The sequence below is a fragment of the Pleurodeles waltl genome, chromosome 7 (genome assembly GCF_031143425.1).
Source record: "Pleurodeles waltl isolate 20211129_DDA chromosome 7, aPleWal1.hap1.20221129, whole genome shotgun sequence".
Lineage (NCBI taxonomy): Eukaryota > Metazoa > Chordata > Amphibia > Caudata > Salamandridae > Pleurodeles > Pleurodeles waltl.
This window is the reverse complement of record NC_090446.1, coordinates 861231850-861258592: the sequence shown is the minus strand read 5'-3', so window position 1 is coordinate 861258592 and position 26743 is coordinate 861231850. Positions and strand designations below refer to the sequence as shown.

At 41.9% G+C, this 26743-nt stretch overlaps 1 protein-coding gene across 3 annotated transcripts in view; it reads right to left on the bottom strand.

The window, feature by feature from the left end:
* The window catches only part of ATP10B (ATPase phospholipid transporting 10B (putative)), a 428501-nt gene that overhangs the window by 28970 nt on the left and 372788 nt on the right, over positions 1-26743 (bottom strand). For all 3 annotated transcript variants that reach the window (XM_069199372.1, XM_069199373.1, XM_069199374.1), the window contains 3 exons: positions 22510-22694; positions 18584-18899; positions 1731-1807 (listed from right to left, as the gene is read on the bottom strand). In XM_069199372.1, coding sequence (XP_069055473.1) covers positions 1731-1807; positions 18584-18899; positions 22510-22694 — 578 coding nt within the window. The remainder of the gene's footprint in view (positions 1-1730; positions 1808-18583; positions 18900-22509; positions 22695-26743) is intronic.

The window sequence follows — 26743 nt, the reverse complement described above, 5'->3', positions numbered from 1 at the left end:
TTGCTATCTTACTCCTTGATTAATTAACTATTGACCTCTTTCTACAATGTTAATCCTGCTGATCTCTGGCAGTCTTAAATTACATTTTGCAGCAGTCCCCTTTGTAAATGGGAGGCCCTTCCATTGTTGTGCATAGCAAATGAAAAGATGATCTCCTCATTGACTGGTTTTGTCTTTTGTTAGTAAACATAATTGCCCACATTACATTCAGTGTATGCAAGACTTTTCCAGGCTGTTGGAAGAATGTATGTAAGTGTATAGCTTGGTGAACATGAAAATATGACCCCACCTTTGGGATAAACTGTGGATGTGCTTTCATCACGACTTTCTCCTAGTGCATTTGAAGTTATGGTTCCTGTGTTGTAAGGGACTGTATTTAGCTAACTCTCCTTAATTACATGTTCGTAACTAAGAAGGCTGTTTTCAGCATTAGGTATTTGAGCTTTACATTATAAATGGGTTCAAAAAGTCACCTTCATCAGTTGTGTCTGCACTAAATTGCGGTTCCTCTTAGGTGCGGAAGCTGCCCTTGGAGGTGCTATCCTCTTTATCCTTCTAGGAATTGGTTTGTAACTGGTGTGAAATATCATTTTCTCCCTGAGACCACCAGGCTGTTAACTGGCAGTGCCGATGGTCCGACCGTGGCACTTTCGCCACGGTCGTAATGCCTTGGTCGGACCGCCACTTTGGCAGCGGTCCGACCGTGTCTTTGGCGGTCTGGTGACTGCCAAGGTCATAATGAGGGCCTACATTTGGCAATCATATATTTGATTGCATTTTTAAAAGGGGTATCTGAACTTAACTGCAATGACATATTTAAACGTTACCAATTTAATACAATAATTATGAAAACATCTGGGGGGGGATGCACAGCATTAAAAACTTTGAAGACCACTGTCCTTTGCACTCAGGAGCCATGCTGCTAGGCTCAGGGTACCGGATGCAATAGCTGTCCTTCCTCTGTTAGAAAGACATGGTGTACTGGAATGTTATGACCCAACCCTGTGCCATTTCCAGTACATAGGAGAACCAGGTTTGTCTGGCTCAGGGCTATTAGGATCAGTTTCATGTACACCTGTTTACATTTTTGTATCACACATGGTATCAAGGGATTGAGTGCATCCCTCACCATTCTATCCACAGGGAATTCCCTAGCGACCATGGGTGGGAGAATCTGGTGGTCAAGCTTTTGCATTTTGACTTTTTCTGGATTGCAAACAAGTCTTAGGGCCTGAATACGACCTTGGCAGATGGGATACTCCGTCACAAACGTGGCCACCAAAAGAAAAAATAAACAAGAGAGAAGACTTAAAGACTAATTATTCCAGAGCTAATCACTAAGTGGCAGAATAATAACCCAACATGTTAATCCAGAATAGATTCATGCTACAAAGGAAACTACATCTAGTACAAATAATATCTATATAAAAGGATGCTGCATCAAAGACTGTTGGTATGAATTGAACTTATTTTAGCATTGGCAGTGATGCAAACAACTGTAAAGGAACAGAATGACAGTTCAGAAAGACGGTCCTCTATTGGACTCCACCAATTAGATTGGAAACCCTTGGATGGATGTTGATGTTATCATTGTTAAAGCAATGCTAAACTTTAACTTTCCTCAAGTGATTCACTTCAAAGGACTTCCATTTTTTTTTTAAGCTAGATATATGAGGATAAGAGTCATGATGTACTGTTAAAAACATATTTAATGACGTTCTTCCACATACCTGCATTCCTTCTTGTCCTGAGATTCCAATGCCTATATCAGCAGCCTGGATCATGCTGACATCATTGGCACCATCACCTGGTAAGAAAGAATTAGATTATTTTTGAGACAAATACACAGAAAGACTTACGGTCAGGCTGTTTGATCAATAAAACAGTGTGAAGCTTGAGATGATCCTTGATGTCTTGAGACAAAGTTCTAGAAAGGAGCAAACCTGGCCGGAGGTGATTGATAGGGATTGAGGTGAACATAAATGACTACTATTAGTGCACGCTACATACAAGGAGGAATAGGGGAAGATAACCAATCATATTTCCCTTTAGAAAAATTGTATTGTATTGGTCGGGAAGTCAGTCTTCTCGTGGTATGTCGATGGCCCATCTACTGACTTATGGCCGTTCATGAAGGACTATTTTATGGTGGTGTAGTTGTCAGGACTATTTTACTGGCTCCCAGTTTTGAAAGTTCACCGCATTATATTAAAGAATTTCCTATATTGGGGTAAACCTGTTACATCTATAGAATTGAAGCAAAATAATGATACCTCCTTACAGGTTTGGACTCCATAATCTAAAAACAAACCAGTTTTAAAAGAGTGCAGTGAATAGACCCATATTCCCAGCAGCATAATAATAAATATATAAATTAAATTTTTTATTTATAAGCAAAATCTGAAAATTGGGGTAGTGTTGGGTCTATTTCTCCAATTTCATTGTATATAATTTGTGTTTACATTTAAGTGTATAATTCAGGTTTAGGTGTGAAACATTTACTAACACAAACACAGTTTAATCAACTGATTAAGACCCACCTTAACTAAAAGTGCTAAAGCATTTATGGTTACACACCTCTGTTATTAGTGAATCATATTTCAGTGTATATGTACAGTATAGATGATACTCACTATCAACAAAGAAGCATGAAAGACTGAGTAGGCCCTGTCAGATTCAAAGGCTAGCTCATAGGTTTGTGGACCTGTTGCACTCAGAACCATGCAACAGGTCCACAACTCCCCTGAGCTGGCCTCATCATGCAGTGTTCTACTCAAGGAAGAACATAAGAGAGATAATACAGTCAGGGATGGGTTTACCAGACCCCAGGAATACAAGGTACTCTTCTGCACAGCCAACAGAATTCCATGTCTGTCCATTACTGAGCCACCTTCATTGCTCCCTAAGAAAACTCCCCATCACTGACCACCTTCATCATTAAAAGAATGTTTAAGACTACAAAAACTGTGTTCCACGTAAAAGGCTTTATGTTAAGCAGTAAGAAGATGTTTTTTTTTTTTTTTTTTTTTCTCTCTCTCTCTCTCTCTCTCTCTCTCTCTCTCTCTCTCTCTCTCTCTCTCTCTCTCTCTCTCTCTCTCTCTCTCTCTATATATATATATATATATATTGCTATCTATATCTAGCTTGGCGTGGATAGCACTGTGCTGATCCTATGCTTAACAACTTTGCTAGATAAGCAGACATTTGAGGTGAGCAAATCTAGAGTGTTGCTGGTGTTGCAGGGTGCTCCTTACTAGAGCTGCTCTTCACCTAAGTTTGGGAACTTTCCAGAGTTCTCCTTTGTTTTTTGCATAATTTATGCGTCCCTCTAACCCTGAAAGGGTCTTGTTTTGTTTTATACTGGGTGCTCTCTTGTGTCTGGAAAAAGCTAAACCCCTCTTAAGAGCTCTAATGAGAGTGAAACACCTGTCAGGGGTTGCTTTACTCATTCCAGGTTGGCTTGGACGGTATTTGACCAGTCCAAAGCTGTAATACTGTGCCTGGAGTGGTAAATGGCTTTTGTCATTTTACAGCTCGGCGAGGATGACACTGTGTCAATCGTATGCTTAAAGATTTTGCTGTACAAATGGCAAAAAGACTTTGTCACTATCTAGCTTGGTGTGGATAGCACTGTGCTGATCCTATGCTTAAAAACTTTGCTAGATAAGCAGACATTTGGGGTGAGCAAATCTAGAGTGTCGCTGGTGTTGCAGGGTGCTCCTTACTAGAGCTGCTCTCCACCTAAATTTGGGAACTTCCCAGAGTTGTCCTTTGTTTTTTGCATAAATATATTATATATATATATATCTATCTATATATATATCTATAACTATAGCTATCTCTCTATATATATAGAGATAGATATATATCTATCTATATAGATATATATATGGAAAATGTCACTTACCCAGTGTACATCTGCTTATGGTATGTAGTGCTGTAGATTCAAATGCTGTGCATATCTCAACATTTAGTGTTGGGCTCTGAGTGTTACAAGTTCTTTTTCTTCAAAGAAGTCTTTTTCCGAGTCACAGGATCGAGTGATTCCTTCTCTAGGTGATAGTGCGCATAGGCATTGACTCCTTTTTTAGATTGTTTTTCCGCAGGAGGGTGAAGTAAGGAGTGAAGAATTGTATATGTACAACTATAGATATATAAAAAGTAAATAAGATGTCCATGCAATTGTATATACAAATAAGTACTGCAACGACCACAGGCTCCCATGTCGTAACTACTACTATGTGTTTGTGTACTTGGAAGAAAGGTTCTTCTAGAGTAAATGCTTGAATTTCACTTACTCTTCTCAGGGAAGTAATTGCTACCTAGAAAGCAACCTTCCATGTTAGAAATTGAATAGCGCAAGAGTGCATGGGGTCAAATGGGTGACCCATAAGTCTTGTGAGTACAATATTAAGATTCCATGCAGGAGATGGTGGAACTCCTTGTGAAATAATGTGTTTGAGCCCTTCCTTAAATGCTTTTATGACAGGGACTCTAAACAGAGATGTCTGTTGTTTGTTTTGTAGGTAGGCTGATATGGCTGTTAGATGAATTTTAATAAAGGAATAGGCAAGATTTGCTTTCTGTAATTAAAGCAAATAACACAATATCTTGTACCGATGCCTTATGTGGATTTATATTTTTAGGTTGACAGTAGTATACAAACCGTTTCCAGTTATTTGTATAGCACTGACTGGTTGTTGGTTTACGTGCTTGTTTTAGAACGTCCATATATTCTAATGGAAGCTGTAGGTATCCAAGTTGTATGACCTCAGGAGCCAAATCTCCAAGTTGAGCACACTGAGATTGGGATGCCTGATTTGACTGCTGTTCTGAGTTCAGGTCTGGTCTGTTTGGAAGCTTGTGATGTGGTACTACTGACAGATCTAGCAGTGTCGTGTACCAGTGTTGGCGTGCCCATGTGGGAACTATGAGTATCATGGTGAGGGAAGTGTGATGCATTTTGTTGACCAGAAATTGAATTAACGGGAGAAGGGGGGAAAGCGTAAGCAAATATCCCTGACCAGTTGATTCATAGAGCATTGCCTTTGGACTGAAGGTGTGGGTATCTGGATGCGAAGTTTTGGCATAATGTTTTTTTGCTGGTTGCAAAAAGGTCTAAGTTTGGTGTTCCCCACATTTGAAAGTAATATTGAATCACTTGTGGGTGAATCTCCCATTTGTGTATTTGTTGGTGCGTCCTGCTTAGAAGATCCACTAGCAGGATGGACAATCGGGATGAGTGTATCCCCCTGTTTTTTCAGATAATACATTGTTGTCATGTTGTCTGTTCTCATTAAGACTATTTTGTGTATGATCTGCGGTTGAAATGCCTTGATGGCTAAGAACACCGCTAATAATTCCAAGTGGTTTATGTGATAAGTTTTTTGTATTGAGTCCCATTCCCCTTGTATTGTTAACATGGGCTCCCCAACCTGTCATTGACGCATCTGTTGTGATTATGGTCTGTGGCACAGGATCTTGAAATGGCTGCCCCTTTGTTAAGTAGTTGTGATTCTACCATTGCAGAGATTTGTAAGTTTGGCGGTCTAACTAGATCCTGTAGCCGACCCTGTGCCCAAGACCATTGTTGCGAGAGACACTGTTGCAGTGGTCTCATGTTTAGTCGTGTATTTGGTACTATCGCTATGCATGATGCCATTGTGCCCAATAGTTTAATGACAAATCTTACTCTGTAAGTTTGATTGACCTGTATTTGTGATATGAGGCAGTGAAAGGCTTGTATTTTTGTGGATTTGGGAAGGCTAATGCTGATTGAGTATTCAGAATTGCACCTAGATAAGGTTGAATTTGTGCTGGCTGCAGATGAGATTTCTGGTAATTGATTGTGAACCCTAATGTGTGTAGGGTATCTATTGTGTGTGTTGTTGGCATTTTAGAATGGTTCTCGATTTTATTAACCAATCGTCTAGATAAGGGAAGACATGTATGTGCTATCTTCTGAGGTATGCCGCTACTACAGCTAGATATTTTGTGAACACCCTTGGTGCAGTTGTTACTCCAAAGGGTAGTACCTTGAATTGGTAGTGCTTGCCTGAAATTACGAACCCTACATATTTATGGTGAGCTGGATGTATGAGAATGTGGAAGTAAGCGTCTTTTAGATCTAGCACCGTCATGCAATCTTGTTTTTGTAGTAGGGGAATGACATCCTGTAGAGTGTTCTTACAGGATGTATAGATTTAGAGGTCTGAGATCGTGAATGGGTCTGAGAGTACCTTCCTTCTTTGGTATAAGGGAGTATAGGTAGTATACTCCTGTTCCTTGCTGTGAGATGGGAACGATTTCTATTAGTTTCTTGAGTAATTGTACCTCTTGTTTTAGTAGAATAGTGTTTTCTGGAGAGAGTCTGACGCGTATGGGATTGTGGGATGTTTGAGAAGTAATTGTTTAGTGGGTGTGAAGTACCCTTTGAGGCTGCAAATTTTCCTTTGGTCCTCAAATGTTGTCCTCTGTAAGAGCCTCTAAATGACCCCCCCTTGAGTAATACTGCTGTCCTTACTTTGGATGGGAGGTAGAAGCCTCTGTAGTCTGGGTTTTAAAACCTCCCCCTAAATTGTGGTTTCCGAAAGGAACCCCGAAATGGTGTGGTATAGAGGGCTCCCATGGCTTTTGCTGTGTCAAAGTCTTTTTTGAATTTCTGTATGGTTGCGTCTACCTCTTGTCCGAAAAGGTGCTGTTTGTTAAATGGCATATTAGGGACCGCCTGTTGGATCTCCGGTCTAAAACCTGAGGACCTCAGCCATGCATGTTGTCTAATTGTGATGCTGGTATTAACCCCTTGGATGCGGCCGACGCCCGCACTACCTCCCGGTGCGGGTCACGACCAGTGGCCGACACCAGGGAGGGGGTTAATAAATCCTCGGGTGCCTCGCTCCTGCGCATTTATTTTGGTTCCCCGGGAGACACGGAAGCTCCCCCCGCCCCTTTTTGACGTCAGCGCGCCGCGAGGCATGCTGATGTCACTTTGTGGGTTTCCCCATCGGAGCAGGAAGTGGCATTGCAGCGCGCTGACGTCACTTTGTGGATTTCCCCATAGGAGCAGAAAGCGGCCTTGTGGCCGCTTCCTGCTCCAATAGGGAAAATGGCCACAAACGGCCTTCCCCATGTTCCGGAAGGCCTTGTAAGAAAGGGGAGACTCTCCTCTTTCTTACGTGGCCTTCCTGAAAGTGTTTTCTGGCCCCCGATCGCAGCACAGAGGTGTGACTTGTGTGGATTCCCCAAAGTTTTCTTACCCAGAGTATCCTGCAAAGCTGAAATGTTGAATAAAAACTCTATTTGTCTCGCATTTCTGTCACACAAAATACAGGAATATACTGGGATCCACAAAATTCCTACCACCCGGGGATTCCTCACCTGTCCTGATAAAAACACTACCCCACTGAGTGCCTACACCTAGTGCCTGCGTCAGGAATGGATCACCCCAGGGTCAACAGCTGCCTCATGTAAGGACCAACATTGACCGTTGTGTGATCTATTCCTGTCACGGGCACCAGGCCTACCCACACAAGTGAGGTACCATTTTTATTGGGAGACTTGGGGGAACGCTGGGTGGAAGGAAATTTGTGACTCCTGTCAGATTCCAGAACTTTCTGTCGCCGAATTGTGTGGAAAATTGTTTTTGTGGCCAAATTTTGAGGTTTGCAAAGGATTCTGGGTAACAGAACCTGGTCAGAGCCCCACAAGTCACCCCATCTTGGATTCCCCTAGGTCTCTAGTTTTCAAAAATGGACAGGTTTGGTAGGTTTCCGTAGGTGCCGGCTGAGCTAGAGGCCAAAATCTACAGCTAGGCACTCTGCAAAAAACACCTGTTTTCTGTCAAAAAATGGGATGTATCCACGTTGTGTTTTGGGGCATTTCCTGTCGCGGGCGCAAGGCCTACCCACACAAGTGAGGTATCAATTTTATCCAGAGACTTGGGGGAACGCTGGGTGGAAGGAAATTTGTGGCTCCTCTCAGATTCCAGAACTTTCTGTCACCGAAATGTGAGGAAAATTTGTTTTTTTTAGCCAAATATTGAGGTGTGCAAATGATTCTGGGTAACAGAACCTGGTCAGAGCACCACAAGTCACCTCATCTTGGATTCCCCTAGGTGTCTAGTTTTCAAAAAGGCCAAGGTTTGCTAGGTTTCCCTAGGTGCCGGCTGAGCTAGAGGCCAAAATCTACAGCTAGGCACTTTGCAAAAAACACGTCAGATTTCAATGAAAAAATGTGATGTGTCCATGTTGCGTTTCCTGTCGTGAGCATTAGGCCTACCCACGCAAGTGAGGTACCATTTTTATCGGTAGACTTGGGGGAACACAGAATAGCAAACCAAGTGTTATTGCCCCTTGTCTTTCTCTACATTTTTTCCTTCCAAATGTAAGACAGTGTGTAAAAAAGACGTCTATTTGAGAAATGGCCTGTAATTCACATGCTAGATGTGCAAATAACCACTGCTTCACAACACCTTATCTTATGCCCATTTTGGAAATACAAAGGTTTGCTCTATACCTATTTTTCACTCTTTATATTTCAGCAAATGAATTGCTGTATACCCGGTATAGAATGAAAACCCATTGCAAGGTGCAGCTCATTTATTGGCTCTGGGTACCTAGGGATCTTGATGAACCTACAAGCCCTATATATCCTCGCAACCGGAAGAGTCCAGCACACGTAATGGTATATTGCTTTAAAAAATCTGACATTGCAGGAAAAAGTTACAGAGTAAAACGTGGAGAAAAATGGCTGTTTTTTTAGCTCACTTTCAATATTTTTTTATTTCAGCTGTTATTTTCTGTAGGAAAACCTTGTAGGATCTACACAAATGACCCCTTGCGGAATTCAGAATTTTGTCTACTTTTCAGGAATGTTTAGCTTTCCGGGATCCAGCATTGGTTTCACGCCCATTCCTGTCACTAACTGGAAGGAGGCTGAAAGCACCAGAAATAGTAAAAATGGGGTATGTCCCAGTAAAATGCCAAAATTGTGTTGAAAAATGTGGTTTTCTGATTCAAGTCTGCCCGTTCCTGAAAGGTGGGAAGATGGTGATTTGCCTTCTTTGGCAGCCCTTTTTTCCCATTAAAAAAAACAAACGAAATTTTCACTGTATTTTGGCTAATTTCTTGGTCTCCTCCAGGGGAAACCACAAACTCTGGGTAGCATTAGAATCCCTAGGATGTTGGAAAAAAAAGGACACAAATTTGGTGTGGATAGCTTATGTGGACACACAGTTATGAAGGCCTAAGCGCAAACTACCCCAAATAGCCAAAAAAGGGCTTAGCACTGGGGGGGGGGGGGGGGGAGGGCCCAGCAGCTAAGAGGTTAATTCCTCTAGCTGCAGTGTCAGCTGCATCTAGAGCAGACCTGATCTGATTATTTGTTATGGCCTGACCCTCTTCCACAATTTGTTGCACCCACTTCTGGTGTTCCTTGGGTAGGTATTTCAAGAATTCTTGCATCTCATCCCAATGTGCCCTGTCGTATCTTGCTAACAGGGCCATGGAACTGGCAATACGCCATTAGTTGACTGCTTGTGTTGCCACCCTTTTCCCCCCAGCATAAAATTTTCTGCTTTCTTTGTCAGGGGGGTGGGGTATCCCCAGAAGACTGACTATTGGCACGCTTCCTGGCTGCACTGACCACAATAGAATCTGGTGGTAATTGTTGTGCGATGTAAATTGGGTCTGTTGGTGCAGGGTTATATTTTTTGTCAATCCTCGTTGTTAGAACCCTAGCTTGAACTGGTTCTTTAAATATATTTCTTCTGCATGCTTAAGCATATCAGGAAGCATTGGTAAACACTGGTATTGCTTATGAGTTGAGGATAGTGTTTTAAAAAGGAAATAATCTTCTAAAGGTTCTGCATGCATTTGTACTCCATAGTAGGCAGCTGCCCTGGATATTAATTGGTTATAAGCTGTACTATCCTCTGGTGGGGATGGTCTAGTAGGGTAGAGATCCAGATCATTGATTGGTATAGTATCCGAATCATACAAGTCCCATGGGTCTACAGTGTAACTGGAATCATCCCTATATTCTTCTTGTGAAGAACTGTGAGAGTGTGATGGTGAAGGTGGTGGAGTGAGAGGTTCTGGTGAAAAAGAAAGTTGCAGTGAATGTGGTGGAGAAAGCTTAAGAGGTTTCCGCTTTTCCTTCTTCTTGAAAATGTTTGCGGGTGGTGGGGCAGTATCGAGTCTCCTGAAATGCTAACTCTCTTTTAGGCTGTAGAGGCGGAGAAGTAATAGTTTTTCCAGTCTCTTTCTGTATTTGGATTTTTCTCTGCTTGCTGTCCATAACCTCTAAAATACCTAAAAAAAGGTTGAATGTCCAATTCCTCCATTTGATGTTCAGAGATATGTTTTGTGCCCTTAGTGGAATGTATAGTCAATGTTTTGGGCACCTGCCTCATCCGAGCCGAAAGCCCTGTCTCCTCTGTATAAGATGATGTTTTCGGCTCCGAAGTCGGACGAAAATGATTTTGGTCCGTAGCTGTTGGCCGAGGTTTCGGCTCCGAAGCAGAGCGTACTCTTTTGGGATCCTATGATGTTGGGCATTGACTAGGTTTGGAGGTTGAGACTTGTAATTTTCGGCTCGACCCAACACCGAAACAGGCATGGTAACCTATTGATGTAGTGTTTTGGCCTTTTTCAGCGCTGAACCGAAGGGTCGGTTGACGATTATTTTTTTTCGGGTGGAACCATGGCTTGACAGCAGTGGTGCACCCAAGGACTTGCCTGATCTTTTAGGAGCTGGTGTTGGGCAGGTGTACTCAGACATCGCGCTGCTGCTATTGGCTGGCTGTCATCGTGTGAACCCTGCTCAGATTCAGAGTCTGGGATCGAAACTGCCATTTGTGCCTGCTCCTCTTCAAGGGTGTCGGTGGTGGACTCCGTGTGCTTGGACATAACCTCCAGTCTTCGTGCCCTTCGATCGCGTTATGTTCTCTTCGATCGAAAAGACCGACACGCCTCGCAGATTTCTTCTCGATGTTCCGGAGAAAGATTGAGATTACAGACCAAGTGCTGATCGGTATAAGGGTATTTTGCGTGGCACCGAGGCCAGAATCAGAATGGAGTATGATCCATCATGGTATACCACAGTAGGCCCGAACAGGCCTAAGGAGGGCGCGAGCGCCCAAAAGGGCGTTTCCTTGATCCCAACAGTACTATTGGATCGAGTGCAGAAGAAACCACGTTCAAAACATTACTGACAGTATGAGAAAAGTTTAAGAGAATATAGAGATTCTGAATCGAATGTCTTGGAGTGAGAGGGAGGATGTCCGAACACGACAGTGGAAAGAAAACAATCTAACAAAGGAGTCGATACCCATGCGCACTATCACCGAGAGGAGGAGTCACTCGATCCCGTGACTCAGAAAAATACTTCTTCAAAGAAGAACAACTTGTAACACTCTTAGCCCAACACTAGATGGCGAGATATAACCAGAATGTGTATCTGCAGCTACACATGCCATCAAACATATATTCATTACTTGTTTATTCGGTCAGTTTGCCCATAACACATACATAAAAGAGATATACACACACAAAATCCAAATCACATCAAAGAATTAAAACCATAACAAAAAACAGTAAAACATTGCACGTAACATATTCAATAGCAGCAAGAAATGTTAACAACATTCCAACTAATAATGGCCGCATGGTTGCAGGTTATTTTAAATACTTTGCCAAAGTCTTTCACATGATAAAGCATACAACTGATTTTTCTTCCCCTTGGGGCTTATTCCAGATAGATACTTTGCCAGATTTTTTCACATGATAGGTCATACACTCAATTATCTTCCTCTGGCCTGGTAATTGTCTGACATAAAGTGGATATACTAAAGTGCCTTTCCAGTTTAAAGTGCATCTAGTACATCCTAAGGCGATTATCTTCCCGTGGCTTGGCAATTGTTGGGGAGAAAGTGCATGTACTATAATGCCTTTTCAGTTTAAAGTGCAAGTAGTACATTCCAAGGTGATCAAAGGCGTATTTTGGCAACTTCCCCAAACAAAGGCCTGTACGTTCCAATAACATTTCAGATTTTAACGGGCACATAATCACAACTTATTCAAGATTTTGCCAAATACATTAACATAAGTGGTCATTTGCCAATGGATCTTTCCCAATCTTGCCATCACAAATGTATAGAAATATTCTTGCAGGTCAATACGTAGACCCTAATATCTTACAAGAAGGTGCATATTTGTGATATTAACCAATTTAAATTTCAAAAAGTGCATTCCCTGGGGGAATGGCACTGTTTTAACAGCATCCCAAAGATTAAACTGAGTCATTATGCATTATTTGGAATTTGGCATCCGCAAAGCCAGGCGTGGAGTAAATACCTTGATACAGAATAGAAAACCCGCTCAGTATTTTCAGAGGTTAGTATGTGCATGGCATTTGAGAGTCTTGTTATGGATAATAGCTAACAGACTGAAATTAGCCACATTTCCTGGCTTTAGCAAAAGCAGGGCAGAAAACATTACACGTTCCACAGTTTCAATGGATAACAAGCACAGGACACATGGGCTTGAGGTTGCTTGCCCGCTATTTGTTACTAATCTCATTAACTGGCAAGGTTCCATATTACATTTTAAAAACATGTATCTTGCCAGTGGAGATTCTGTGCAGTTCAGGAACCGGGACACACAAAATGTCAATAAAATGCCTTGAAGAAGTGACAAATGCAGAGAGAGACATCCATCTAATCAGGATGTAATACCAGTATCTGTTATTTAGTTGGGCACATTTTCGGGGTTATCCCAGATTCTGGTAAATCTAGTTCATACATCCACCATTTTATGTGTTTGAGCAAGGTATTACCAGTTGTTTATCATACTCTATTTCAGTGACAGCTTGTTTCTCTGGGATTTACATGTTCAGAGTTTTAACCAGCATATCAGAGATTTATAAGCTGAAATATGTGTGGCATTCTTCAGCCCAAGGTCAAGTCGCCTTGGGTTGAGTGGGGCACTTGTGGACATAGCCAATAATGAACGAATAAACCTGTGTAAAATTTTTCCTAGGCCCTTTATATTATCAAGTGCTCCATAAAGAGCTGCACCCGATAAATTTCAAGGATCAATGAGAATGGTCTGAATATATATATATATATATATATACATATATATATATACATACACATATATATATACATATACATATATATATATATTCATATTTACTGGAAACAAACAAAGGTTAGACTAACATTATAGTTAGGTGCCAATTTTTGTGACAAGATAAACTTTAAATGTACAAAACCTCTGAAATTCACCAGTTATAGTGATTTCTGGTATTTATAACTCGTGCCTTAAGTGAACTATAACACGCGGTCCCGCAATGCATTTTTCTAATCAATAATTTAATTGCAAATGTTGCAGTGATATTATCAGTGGTGACCAGTGAATTATCACTGAAATTGTCACCTATCTATATTGTTACTTTAACCTTTGTTTTGTTCAGTGAATTTCTAGTTTTTTTTTTTTTTTTTTTTTTAAACATACAGTAATATTTTGTTACCATATGTAAAGCTAACATGCCTGCCATGCATTGTCAAAGGCCCAGAATCTTATCCACTGCCGGCAGCCAACCCCACACTGTGCACAGCCGAAGCAGAGATTTGGTCTACACCAATCCTCCTGCAGTCATCCAACCCCATGCTGCACTTGGCCTTTGGTAGTGCGCAAGAGGGAGTTTGCCCCCTGTGGGAGTCTAGAGTCCCAAGATGGGTGCTGCCACAGCACTGTTAATGTGGTGTCAACCAATCTGATCTTCCTGGGAGATCTGTTGGCCAGAATGAAACATACAAAGATTTTGAGCCTTAACCCCTTCTGTGCCGCAGACGTAATGGTTACGTTTTGCGGCACAGTGCTCCTGTGCCGACAACGTAACCATTACATCATGGCACTGGAACATGGGGGGAGCACTAGTGCACCCCCCAAGTACCTCACCCCATCCTGCCAGGGCAGGGATGGAAGGGGAAGCTCAGCTTCCAGCGCGATCGAAAGAGGAATGCAAAGCATTCAGCTAGGCACTTTCCCAAAAAAACACATCAGATTTCAATGTAAAAATGTGATGTGTCCATGTTGTGTTTCCTGTCACGGGCATTAGGTCTACCCACGCAAGTGAGGTGCCATTTTTAATCGGGAGACTTGGGGGAACACAGAATAGCAGAACAAGTGTTATTGCCCCTTTTCTTTCTCTACATTTGTTTCCTTCCAAATATAAGACAGTGTGGAAAAAATATGTCTATTAGAGAAAGGCCCTGTAATTCACATGCTATTATGGGGACCCAAGAATTCAGAGATGTGCAAATAACCACTGCTTCTCAACACCTTATCTTGTGCCCATTTTGGAAACACAAAGGTTTCCTTGATACCTATTTTTCCCTCTTTATATTTCACCAAATGAATTGCTGTATACCGGGTATACAGTGAAAACCCATTGCAAGACGATGAACCTAAAAGCCCTATATGTCCCCGCAACCAGAAGAGTCCAGCCGACGTAACAGTATATTGCTTTAAAAAATCTGCCATAGCTGCAAAAATTTATAGAAGGAAACATGGACTGAAATGGCTCTTTTTTCACCTCAATTTCAATATGTTTTTATTTTAGCTGTTACTTTCTGTAGGAAAATTTGGAAGGATCTACCAAATGACCCATGCTGAATTCAGAATTTTGCTACTTTTCAGAAATGTTTAGCTGTCCGGGATCCAGCATTGGTTTCATACCCATTTCTGTCACTAACTAGAAGGAGGCTGAAAGCACAAAGAATTGTAAAAATGGGGTATGTCCCAGTAAAATGCCAACATTGTGTTAAAAAATTTGTTTTTCTGATTCAAGTCTGCCTGTTCCTGAAAGCTGGGAATATGGTGGTTTTAGCAACCCAAACCCTTTGTTGATGCCATTTTCAGGGAAAATAAAAACGAAACACAAGCTTTCTTCTGCAGCCCTTTTTGAAAAAAATGAAATTTTAGCTGTATTTTGGCCAATTCCTTGGTCTCTTCCAGGGGAACCCACAAACTCTGGGTACTTCTAGATAGTTTATGTGGACAAAAAGTTATGAAGGCCTAAGCGCGGACTACCCCAAATAGGCAAAAAAAGGCTTGACACAGGAGGAGGGGGAGGTGGGGGGGAAGGCCTGGCAGCAAAAAGGTTAATTACTCAAAAACTATTCAACGGATTTACTCAAAATTACAAAAAACACTCTTTCTGGACAAAGATCTAGCTTTCTGCCAAATTTGGTGTAAATCTGTTCAGCAGTTTAGACGCGGTGTCTAAAGCTCCTATGGAAAAATGAGTGGGGAAAGCATGTTTTGGGACCCACCCCCCTTGACAGATCCCCCGAAACATTTCTAGTTAGACGTCGAGGTGATTTTTTTTTTTTAAAGGTTTTCTCAAACTGTGACAAAGATGTAAGCGAACCAAAAATCCAATTCCTATGGAAACATCATCCTAACTAGAACTACCCAGTGCCACCAGGGTGGGTGTGCACGCACACACATAAACCACACACACACACACACACACACACACACAAATGTAGACATAAATATATGCAAATAAAATAGTGTTTTGCTCTTTGGCAAGTGCTGCCAATTGTAGCAGTAACAAAGAAGGGAACAAAGATACAAGGGGGATGATGAGACTCTCACAATGAAGCAATATGTTCAAGCCATGAAGATCAGAAGCCAGGTTCAAAGCTCGGTTTCTCACCTATGGAGAGAGCACCAAGAGCAAATCTCCTATCTAATACAGATCATTAGAGACCAGAGGTCTCGCTAGAGGCACTCATCTGATCTCTCTGGCACATTTGTCACACCAGTCTATAAAGAATGCTCTGTCTATACTTAGCGATTTTAAAGTAATTTCAAATTGATGCATTACCCTTAAATTCTTACCCACCAGTGAAGCTGGCACTTTCACTGTGCCAGTCTGTGGGATAGTCACATGATATGAGATGTTACAGAGCTTTATATAGAGCTGTATGGAGCTTAGCATGGTCTTTCAGTGCTGTCGGAATATAGGTACCTTCACATCTAAGTCTCAAAGATCTCATCACATTCCAGATTTTATTTTCCGATTGGTTTTGTTGGATTATCAATTGTGTGAGTGTACTTGTCATGCATATGTTTGCTTGCACGTGTGTTTTAGCATTTAGTGTTGCTCAAAGTGTGTGAGCGTGTGTGTTAGAAATTGGGTTTTTGGTTGGCAGTCAGGTTATCCTCTGTCCAAGCAAGAATCCTCACTCTAGTCAGGGTAAGTCACAAACAATCCAAAATTAGCCTGTGCCCACCCTCTGGTAGCTTGGCACGAGCAGTCCAGCTTAACTTAGAAGGCAATGTGTAAAGTATCTGTGCAATAAATCATACAGTACCACCATATAGCACCACAAAAATACATCACACAGTGTTTAGAAAAATATATAATATTTATCAGGATAATTGTAGGTCAAAACGAATAAAGTTGCAATGTGAATTTGTAAAGATATCACTGAAAAGTGATATAAAGTGTCTTAAGTCTTTAAAAAGCAAACAAAGTCTCTTTCAAGCACAAAGTACCAGGTTTGGAGTGGAAAATCTCCACAGAGGGCCGCAGAAGAAGAGAAACGTGGAAAAATGGTGTGTGCGTCGATTTCTCCCCAGCACACACAGACTTGCGTCGTTATTTTTCATGCGGGGAAGTCGTGCGTCGTTTTGCGGCGCACGGACAGACTCTTTCTGTGGATTGCGGGGATTACCAGATGTCCCGGGTCTGTGCGAGGATTCTCCTGCTTGTTTTCCGGCTTGGCGTCATTCTGCAGGGCTGTGCGAAGTTTCCCTCTCACGGCAGGCGTCGATTTCTCCTCTGGAGGTCGGGTGGCGTTGTCCTTGCGAGGCTGTGCGTCGAAGTTCCGGTCGTCCCGAAGGCGTCGCTTCGATCAGCGTCAGTGTGCAGCGTTTTTCTCGCCGTGGAATAAGCTGTGCGTCGGAAATTTCGGCGCACGAAGCGTCCAAGTGAAAAAGAGAAGTCTTTTTGGTCCTGATACTTCAGGGAACAGGAGGCAAGCTCTATCCAAGCCCTTGGAGAGCACTTTCACAGCCAGACAAGAGTTCAGGAACGCAGCAGGCCAACAGCAAGGCAGCAGTCCTTTGTAGAAAGCAGACAGGTGACTCCTTTGAGCAGCCAGGCAGTTCTTCTTGGCAGGATGTATTTTCTGTTTCAGGTTTCTTCTCCAGCAAGTGTCTGATGAGGTAGGGCAGAGGCCCTGTTTTATACCCAAATGTGCCTTTGAAGTGGGGGAGACTTCAAAGAGTGGCTAAGAAGTGCACAAGGTCCTCTTTCAGTTCAATCCTGTCTGCCAGGGTCCCAGTAGGGGGTGTGGCAGTCCTTTGTGTGAGAGCAAGCCCTCCACCCTCCAAGCCCAGCCAGACGTGGATTGTAAGGCACAGAAAGATTTAAGTGCAAATAAATGCTCACTTTCTAAAAGTGGCATTTCTAGAATAGTAATATTAAATCCGACTTCACCAGTCAGCAGGATTTTGTATTACCATTCTGGCCATACTAAATATGACCTTCCTGCTCCTTTCAGATCAGAAGCTGCCACTTCAACAATGTATGAGGGCAACCCCAATGTTAGCCTATGAAGGGAGCAGGCCTCACAGTAGTGTAAAAACGAATTTAGGAGTTTTACACTACCAGGACATATAACTACACAGGTACATGTCCTGCCTTTTACCCACACAGCACCCTGCTCTATGGGTTACCTAGGGCACACACTAGGGGTGACATATGTAGAAAAAGGGGAGTTCTAGGCTTGGCAAGTACTTTTAAATGCCAAGTCGAAGTGGCAGTGAAACTGCACACACAGGCCTTGCAATGGCAGGCCTGAGACAAGGTTAAGGAGGCTACTTAAGTGGGTGGCACAACCAGTGCTGCAGGCCCACTAGTAGCATTTAATCTACAGGCCCTAGGCACATATAGTGCACATTAGTAGGGACTTATAAGTAAATTAAATAGTCCAATCAGGTATGATCCAAAGTTACCATGTTTAAAAAGGGAGAGAGCATATGCACTTTAGCACTGGTTAGCAGTGGTAAAGTGCGCAGAGTCTAAAAGCCAGCAAAACAGGGTCCAAAAAGTGAAGGGAGGCAGGCAAAAAGTTAGGGGTGACCACCCTAAGGCGTGTCAGGTCTAACAGTGTGTTTTTAACACTAAAAACAATAATATTCTGTCACAAAATTATCTGTAACATGAGAAGTGAAAAATCTAGGAAAAACGAATATTTTGGAACTGAAAAAGGTTTTCACGGCCAATGTAAATGTAATGATTGTATGAAAAATAATGAATGTATAGCTATTCATTTAATCAAAATGTTTAGATGTAATTGGCAATTTGTAATTGAACTAAGTATTCAAAATCAAAAGTCACCCAAACCACTGAAAATTATAATGTTTTACAATTCACAGGTAGAACAACTGCATGAAGTGATTTATATATTTTGTTTGGGATTGAAACAGACCAGGAGGTGGTAAAACTGGATGTTACTCTCAACTTGTGAAACATTCTATAGACATAGTGAGGCACTTACCAATGGAGAGGGTCATGACTTTCAATGTGTCTCGTGCCAGTTTCACTACCATGCTTTTTTGAAGTGGGGTGGCTCGGCAGCACAAGACCGAGCGGCAGCAGCTAGCAAGGGCTAGGAATTTCTTCTCCAAGCCACCCTGAAAGATTACGCTCAGTGTCCGCCCGTCGATCACTAACCCAAAATGAGGGCCACTTGTGATGGGACCCACTGATGAAGAGGTCTCACGCCACTGGAAAAGGCCTCGCTTCACCTTCTTAGGTTTGCAGAACTTCTTCACCTCTTCAAAAGTGCAATCAAGCAATGACTCGCAGGTCTCCTGTTCACAACAGCAAGAGCAGGAAGACACATATTAGGACAGATTACAGCCTTCAAGACATATTCATACACACCAGCTGTGCTTTTATTTTATTTTAAGTGACAACACTAAATTAGAAACTCAAATGCACCATTTTACAGATCTTACAGGGCAGAAATTTGATGAGGTTTGCATTTCACTAATATAGCCTTACAGCCAGTGCCAAAGACTATACTGTTTGTTAAAGGACCTGAAAAGGAGTTACAAGCCCAAGCTGCAGGCGAGGCCCTATAATGGAGGGAGGGTGGCCTTTCCCAACTTTATAGCGCAAGGTGGAAGGGCTATTAGAACATTCCATCCACTGGGGGTAGAATGTTCTAAATTAAAGTGGGAGAAACAGAAAGACAAACATTGGAACACATTAGCTAAGCAGGAAACCTACTGATTTCAGGGGAGTACTATGGGTGAAAAATGAACAACCGTTTAATATGCAAATGTCTTTATCCTGCAATGGGTCTGACCTGCTGTCTTGGAGGTCACCTTTAAGCCTCTTTATTTAAAAAGAGAGCTCAGTGTATTGATGGCTAGATGATGGTTGGATAGCCTCCTGAAATAAAAACTGTTAAGACGGCGCCTTACCGTTTTACATCAAGTCTGTTAAATGATAAAAAGTCAGCTTTTTCATAATTATTTCTAATTAACCATGTTTTTCTGCCAACATGTATTTTGTGATAATATTGCTTCTTCAAGGCTTACATTTGATGCAAAAGGATTCTTTCAGTTGTGTCTGCCTTGGCGTGAGACCTGTCACACGAGACACTGAAAGCTAAATGGTATCAGGGGCCATACAACTTAACTAAGAAGCTTTAAGAAACCACATCATGCAAAATTACAACTGAATTTATTTAAACTTTGTTCACCTTTCAGTTTAATAAACACAACGCTAATGGGGCACACTCCGACTCCGTTTGGGATGTGTTGTAAATATTGGCAGTAAAATGTTTATGGATGCCAAAACTACACAACAGTGTAACATTCTTCAATCCGTACTAGGCTCCCCATTGGTCAATCCCCTTATTTCACAAAAATTAGGTCTTTCATGCAAATTATGGAAATAAATTGACCTGTTGTAGTGAAAATAGGTAGGTTTGGCCACTGACTTTGTGTTTCACCACTGTGCATATAAGTTGTTCAATGTTCACCAGTTGCAGATTACATTTTGTATTCAATTTATCTGCCTATTGGCTTTATCGTGGTGTTAGAAATTACAATTTGTATTCAATTTATCTGCCTATTGGCTTTATCGTGGCGTTAAACATTGCAGTTGAGACATTGCAAATGAGCTGTTTTTTTCCACATGGTAAACTAAGCTTGTGTTCTTCGTATTTTCTCTTACCGAACACAATAGCGTGATAAGAAAGTACATATATTTTGTTTTTCTTCAGTGCAGGGAACAAGTTGGCGTTGGAAGAGGGAGCCTTGAAATATTGGCCAATTTTCAACGTTTTTTCTTCCAACTCTGACCTACAGTAGCCAGCACGTTTTTAATATTTACATCTGAGAGGGAAGGGCCTTTCAGAAGGCTGTTTTCCATGATTGTTTAAGTTATAAAAGGTGGCTCTGGGGAGTAGCAAGGAGAATTTCCAAAACCTCGGTCAGGATTGGACGTCAAATGCCTGACATTTTCCCGTGATGGTGGAAATCTTTCTCGCAGTTGAATTGGGGTCATCACCATGCTGGCATGAGAAAGATGAAGAGCATTGGCAGGCCCTATGGTGATGAATTTTGACTTTATTCTTTGCTTTGCAATTATGCTATAATATTATCACATATATATGCTGTGTACATTGCAGTTGAGAATCACTTTGATATATTTTCCTTTCATTGCTGTGACTATTTTTAAACGTGTGCCTCTAACCTACTATTCCCCTTTCTTAGGAACCTCGAGGTGGAATAATAATAAATGTCTTCTTTAAACTAAGAAGTGCATTCTAGAGATTTATGTCAGCTCGGTCATTAGTGAAAGAAAAACATCTGTACTGATATTTTGCAATATTCCAACCACCTGCTGATATCCCTATTTCACCTTCACATAAAGTCATCCATTAATTCTTTCATCCATCATTGTCCTTCCCTATTTCTTCCATCCATCCATCCCCCTACTCGGCCATACACGATGCCACCCATTTGTCCATAAAACTCTCTGATCTATTTACTCAATTTTTACCCACTCATCCATCCCTTTACTCTGCCATTCTTTCACCTGTTCATCCACCTATCTATCCATCCCTTTACTCTGCTGTCCTTTCACCTGTCCATTCATCTATCCATTCACTCATTTATCTACTACTTGTTCCACTCATTCATTCACCCACTCATCCATATATCCTTTCACCTTTCCTTCCATCTTTCCCTTTCCTACTTACCCATCTTTCATTCTTCTTTTCTTCTGTTTATTCTACTATTAAGGCCGTATTCTTTTATAACGGTACTTATCAGCTTTTGACTGCCGAGATGCAGACAGAAGAGACCCACAAAGAACTCCACTCAGCTTAAGGTGCTGATGCAGGGGGTTAACGATGCCCCAGCTCTTACCTATGGGCATATTTCTGCGCTCCTCAACTCATGCACACTATGGCCTGGGACTCATGGCCTGAATGTAATTTTTCTTAATGTGCATAATGCTGTAGGTTGGAATTGAAGGCTGAGTCAGTCCGCCAAGTACAAGTAGAGCACCGGGCTGTTGATGCCCTTAAAGTAGTTGATAATGATCACCTGCAGAATTGTATTTTTTGGAGACAGAAAACGCTGTGCTGTAACTGCGTTCACCTCGAGATGGACACCTCAGCAGGGATGACATTCAAGACGCAAAGCAGTTGGCAAAAAGCCATACTGCACTGTTTGTTTCAACACAACAACATAGTGTTATGTTGACCCAGCAACAGAACAATCAAGGAACTAAGCTGCAGTCAAAAGAAGGCGTTATGCGCCTTCGGGCATTGGCAGGACAGAAAACAAATCTTATATTTTTGTAGGGCGAAAAGATGTGAAATGAAATCACTCTATAAGCTTGATTCCAACACCGATTGTGTATGCGCCTGTATCCTTACATTGTGGATTTAATGATAGGATTTCATTTTCAATTTCTATAAAGCATTAGGATTTTTATATTACCTCCAGAACAGTAAGGTTCAGGACTGACTTCAAACGGTGACAAAAAACAAAGCATGCGAAGTTGACATAGATGCAAGGCACATTTTGTTTCTTGTAAAAAAATACTGTTTGCCGGCTTCCTGTGACTTCTGAAAGTACTGCTCCAAAATTGTTGAGGTCATGCTGTAAAAAGTACCAAAGACCGGATGTTTCTTTGCCCAGGTGGCGTTAACATTAAAAATAAAATAATATTTAAAGCAACTACAATAAGAAAAAAGTAGTAAAACTGATTGAAAAAAAAAAAAAGCGATGCAGTTTCTTCGTGATTTTTCAAATTGGGGTCAGGGCCCTTTTAGCAGGCAGGAGCTGCATTGCTAGTTCAGAGGACAGTTTGTGGGTATTTCTAACACTCATTTTCTATACATCTTAGGACTGATAGAGATGTGGCTCAATGAGCCTGCTTACTCGGACAACACACCTTGCTTTCAGTGTTGATGGTGAAGACGGTATCGCTCTGGTCCAGGAGCTGGCAGGAGTATGCTATGTTGATGGCTGTTTCCTGCTTGTCTCCTGTCAGCACCCATACCTGTATCCCAGCTTCTCGCAGAGAAGCAATAGTATCAGGAACCCCATCTTGCAGCCGATCCTCAATACCAGTGGCACCTTATTGACAGGAGAGCAATGAAAAAAATCACATTATTTTTATAGGTCACTACCTTAATGGTCCAAAAATCTCTCTTTGAAGCAAAGACTCTTTTATATCAACCAAGCTAACACATTCTCGCTATCAGTATTCAAAAAAAGTTCCTGTCTATAACATTCGTCTCTGGACAGTTGTGCACCTTGTTGAACCCATTGTTTTATAAAAAATAAAAAATAAAATATACCACCACCACCACCTTAACAGTTAATCACAAATACACCAATAAAAACGTCTGTTCAAAAAACGCTACTAAATCGACTTGACCACTTACACATATTTTAGAGCTAAACTCTTAGAATTCCACACAACCAGCTCACACACCACCATATAGATTCAGAAGCAAGTGTGCTATCTCTAATGGGAACTCTGAATAGAAGGCGCAGCCCTCAATAGGACAGCAGCTTTCCATTCCACTTTCATACTCTTCAGACACCTACAAGATAACATCTGGGAACCCCTAGGGCTCTACAGTCTGCCCACTGCTTTTGAATTTCTACAAGCTGCCACGGAAAACTGTGTTATGTTCCTTTATCTACGTGCTGCAACTATGCGACATTTCAAAAATAAGATAATTTTCCATTGAAATGACAGGCATCCCTAATTATTTTCACAAGGTGAACAACTGGACATCTAGAAACTATATAAAACTCTACATGAGCAATGCAGGAATCACATATGCAGGAACAACCTGACCCCAACACCCAACTATCTAGGCCAACCACCAAAAGACAACTTTATCCATGACAGCAAAATATCTTGAAATAATAACAGACTCTTTCCTATCATTAGAACCCTTCATCAACAAACTAGTCAAAACATGCTACTTGTACCTCTCACCTTGGGTTATATTTTCTCATAGCTGTCAAAATCACAAAAGGCATTGACTTATTATTCCTACTCATGTCATAGATAAACAATGCTTACAACTCCTTGACTTCCAAGCACACCAAACCAGATGATAGAAATGTGTGCGAAATACAGTTGTCTGATTTAATCTATAGAGACATCCAAGAGAGCTCATAAACCGATCCCTCTGACTTACACTTCCCTAGCAATAGACCAATGGAGCAAGTCTGTGGCACTCTACATTGTGCATTGACCATAAAATGGAATTCATAAAAGCACCACTACTCTATAAAAACCACCTTCATTCCACAAACCAAGGAATGAGTCTAGTGAGATGGAGAAAATGCATATTTCATACCTCGGATGAAAAAACATAAATAACATGGCATGCAGTCATTGTCAATTTATTGATCAGTTAATTAAAACCATTACAAATACAAGTAATACAACTCATGTGAAGCAATATCTTTTTAAAACAAATTCAACTTAAAACAGTAAAGAAGATAGAAGGACTGAAAGATATATGTTCTGGTGTCTATTCTGCTGCCTGGGATAGCAACCTCCTGAGTGCTGTCACATATTTTGCACATCTTGCCAATGCCCAGGGAGTGGAGTGTGAAAAGCAAAGATTAGATACCGTGCTTCCTGAGCCAACGCCAATGGTATTATTAATTGTCTTCTTTCAGCTGCTAGACCAGGACAGCAGCACAGCAGGTGTAGCCAGGTTTCTCGGGGGTAAGAGCAGAGCCTACAGGCGCTTTTTTGCCTCGGTGTGGACCAAGAAGGATTGGAGCCCTTAATTGGGAGGGCTAATGTTCGCATGTAAAGAATTTGGTGCTGAATGCCTGCGTTTATTTCTGCTAGGAGGTATGGTTGAGGGGCTCCAACCACATAAGTCATTTAGCGCGGGTACAGTTGTGGGTGATTTAGTGAAAGATAAGTCTGACTCAGAGTAGAGTTTCTTTGATCTTTTGTTAATTAGTATTTTACAGGCAGCGTAAATCAGTGAGTCTGATAGCTGGATGGAATCGGCCGTTTTGAAAGTCTTCTGCACCTTGCTTAATTGCGTGTGTCACGGATTGCCAAGGGTCTTGAATACTGTTCTCAAGTATGGTTTTTGTGTAAGCAAGTTAGCCTTCCTGAGACTGATGTAATATTTCAAGATTCCCGCTTGGCAGTCTATTTATTGTGACTTTAGACCCATTTCCAGTCTGAGTCTGGTAGGACATGTGTACTTAGGGTGTTGCAGAATTTTTAAATATGCCCTGCAATGGGCCTGTTCTATAGTGGTTTCCAAGGACCCCGGAAATGCCAGGTAACCATATTGCAGAGCAGGTAGTAATGTCACCTTTGTTACTCTCAGTATTGGTGCAGCCAAGGCACTTCTAAGTTGATTGTTCAAATTGGGAAGCTCGTATGCGATGGCAGCAGCTTTTTGTCTGATTGTGTTTTTCTGTGAACGACATCCCCAAGTAGTTGTATTTCCTGGCTGTGAGGAAGATCGGACTTCCCAATTGCCAGGTTGTGAGTTTTTTGTGCTTGTACCTTCCGAATATTAGGACTTTGGTCTTTTCGTAATTGACCTGCAACTGGTTGTCCTTGTTAAAATTATTCAGGACATTTAAGGCTCACTGTAGCCCAGTTTACGTGCAGTCCATTATCACAATGTCTTCCGCATACTGAATGATTTGGAGTCTTGTGGGACCCAACTTTGGTAAGACCAAACAGCTATCTTTCAAATATTTCTCCAAATCTGCAGTGTACAAATTAAACAGTAGCGGGGCCAAACACTCTCCTGCTTTAGGCCTCTGTTTGTTTCTATTTTCCGTGATATTGACCCAGGCCCGGTATGGACCCGGACCCAGCTATTGGAGTAGAGTGAAATGATGGCTTTTAGGGGGTGTGTGGGAATGCACCATAGTGACAACTTTTTCCACAGGGTATCGCGGTCGACCATGTCGAAGGCCGCACTGTAATTGACAAAACATCAAAATAACGGCTGATGACCGAAGTTGAATGCCTGATGCTGAAAGTATGCAAGTGCCACAATGTTATCCACTGTTGAGGCCCCAGCTCTGAAGCTAGATTGAAATAAAGGCTGGATTTGGCGCTCTTCTGCCCAGGCTTCCAGCTGATCCAACAGTAGTTGAGCATACATTTTGGCCTTCACATCCAGGAGGGCAATTAGTCGGTAGTTTGTTGCTAGAGAGCGGTCTCCCTTTTTAAAAATTGGAAACAGTAAAGAACCTCTCCAGGACTCCGGGACGGCGGTCAGGAAGTACACGTTATTAAAAAGGTCAGTCAGCTTCTCTGCCTAGTCCGATGGGGCACATTTGAACAGTGTGGCATGTAGACCATTGGGTCCTGGCGCCCTGTCCTTCCTAATCCTTTTTATGACGTTCTCTGTCATGCTCATTGAAAAGGTGGTTAGAGTTGTAAGAGGGAGATTGTCGCTTTGTCGGGTGGGGTCAGATGGTACTGTACACTGACCCGGCTGTTGCTGGCAGAACTTGAAGCCGGGTCGGTGTTTATGTATGGAGTAGTTACATGCGAGACCCATGCATATTCTGACACCCCGTTCTCTCTTGACTTATGGTCAATTCTTAGCTTGTTTACATAGTCCCAGAAGTCTTTAAGAAGCTGGAATAGGGTACCACATTCCTTCCTGTCTTTATCCTCCTTGTGCTCCCATATCAGTTTCTTAAGGGAACTTATGCTGTTTGATACATGCACCGCTGTGTCCGGTGTGGGCTTTTGCGTATGTCTGCGTAGGGCTCTGTGGAGTGCCCGCCTTTTTCCGAGGAAGTTGTTGTCCATGTGTTGTTATGCCTCTTTGGGCCGGGAGAGTAACTTGAGTGTGCTGAGAGTTACCCAGCAACAGCTTATGCAGGTCATCCACCGACTCCGTCTACCATTCTAGGGATGCACTTGGTACCCGGGGCTGAGCTCTTAGCCAATGGGTTATTTTAGAAGCATCTTCAGGTCTCCATTTAATTCTTCTAACCAGATGAACTTGCTCCATGCCCGTTGAAACCCCTACCACTACCTGCTGTTCGGCTGCTTGTGCTTGAAGTTCTATTGTACATTTCAGTGGATTGTGGTCACTCTCCGCCCTCTCAGTGATTTGAAAGTGGCTGACTCTCTGCTTCAGCTTTTCTGATAG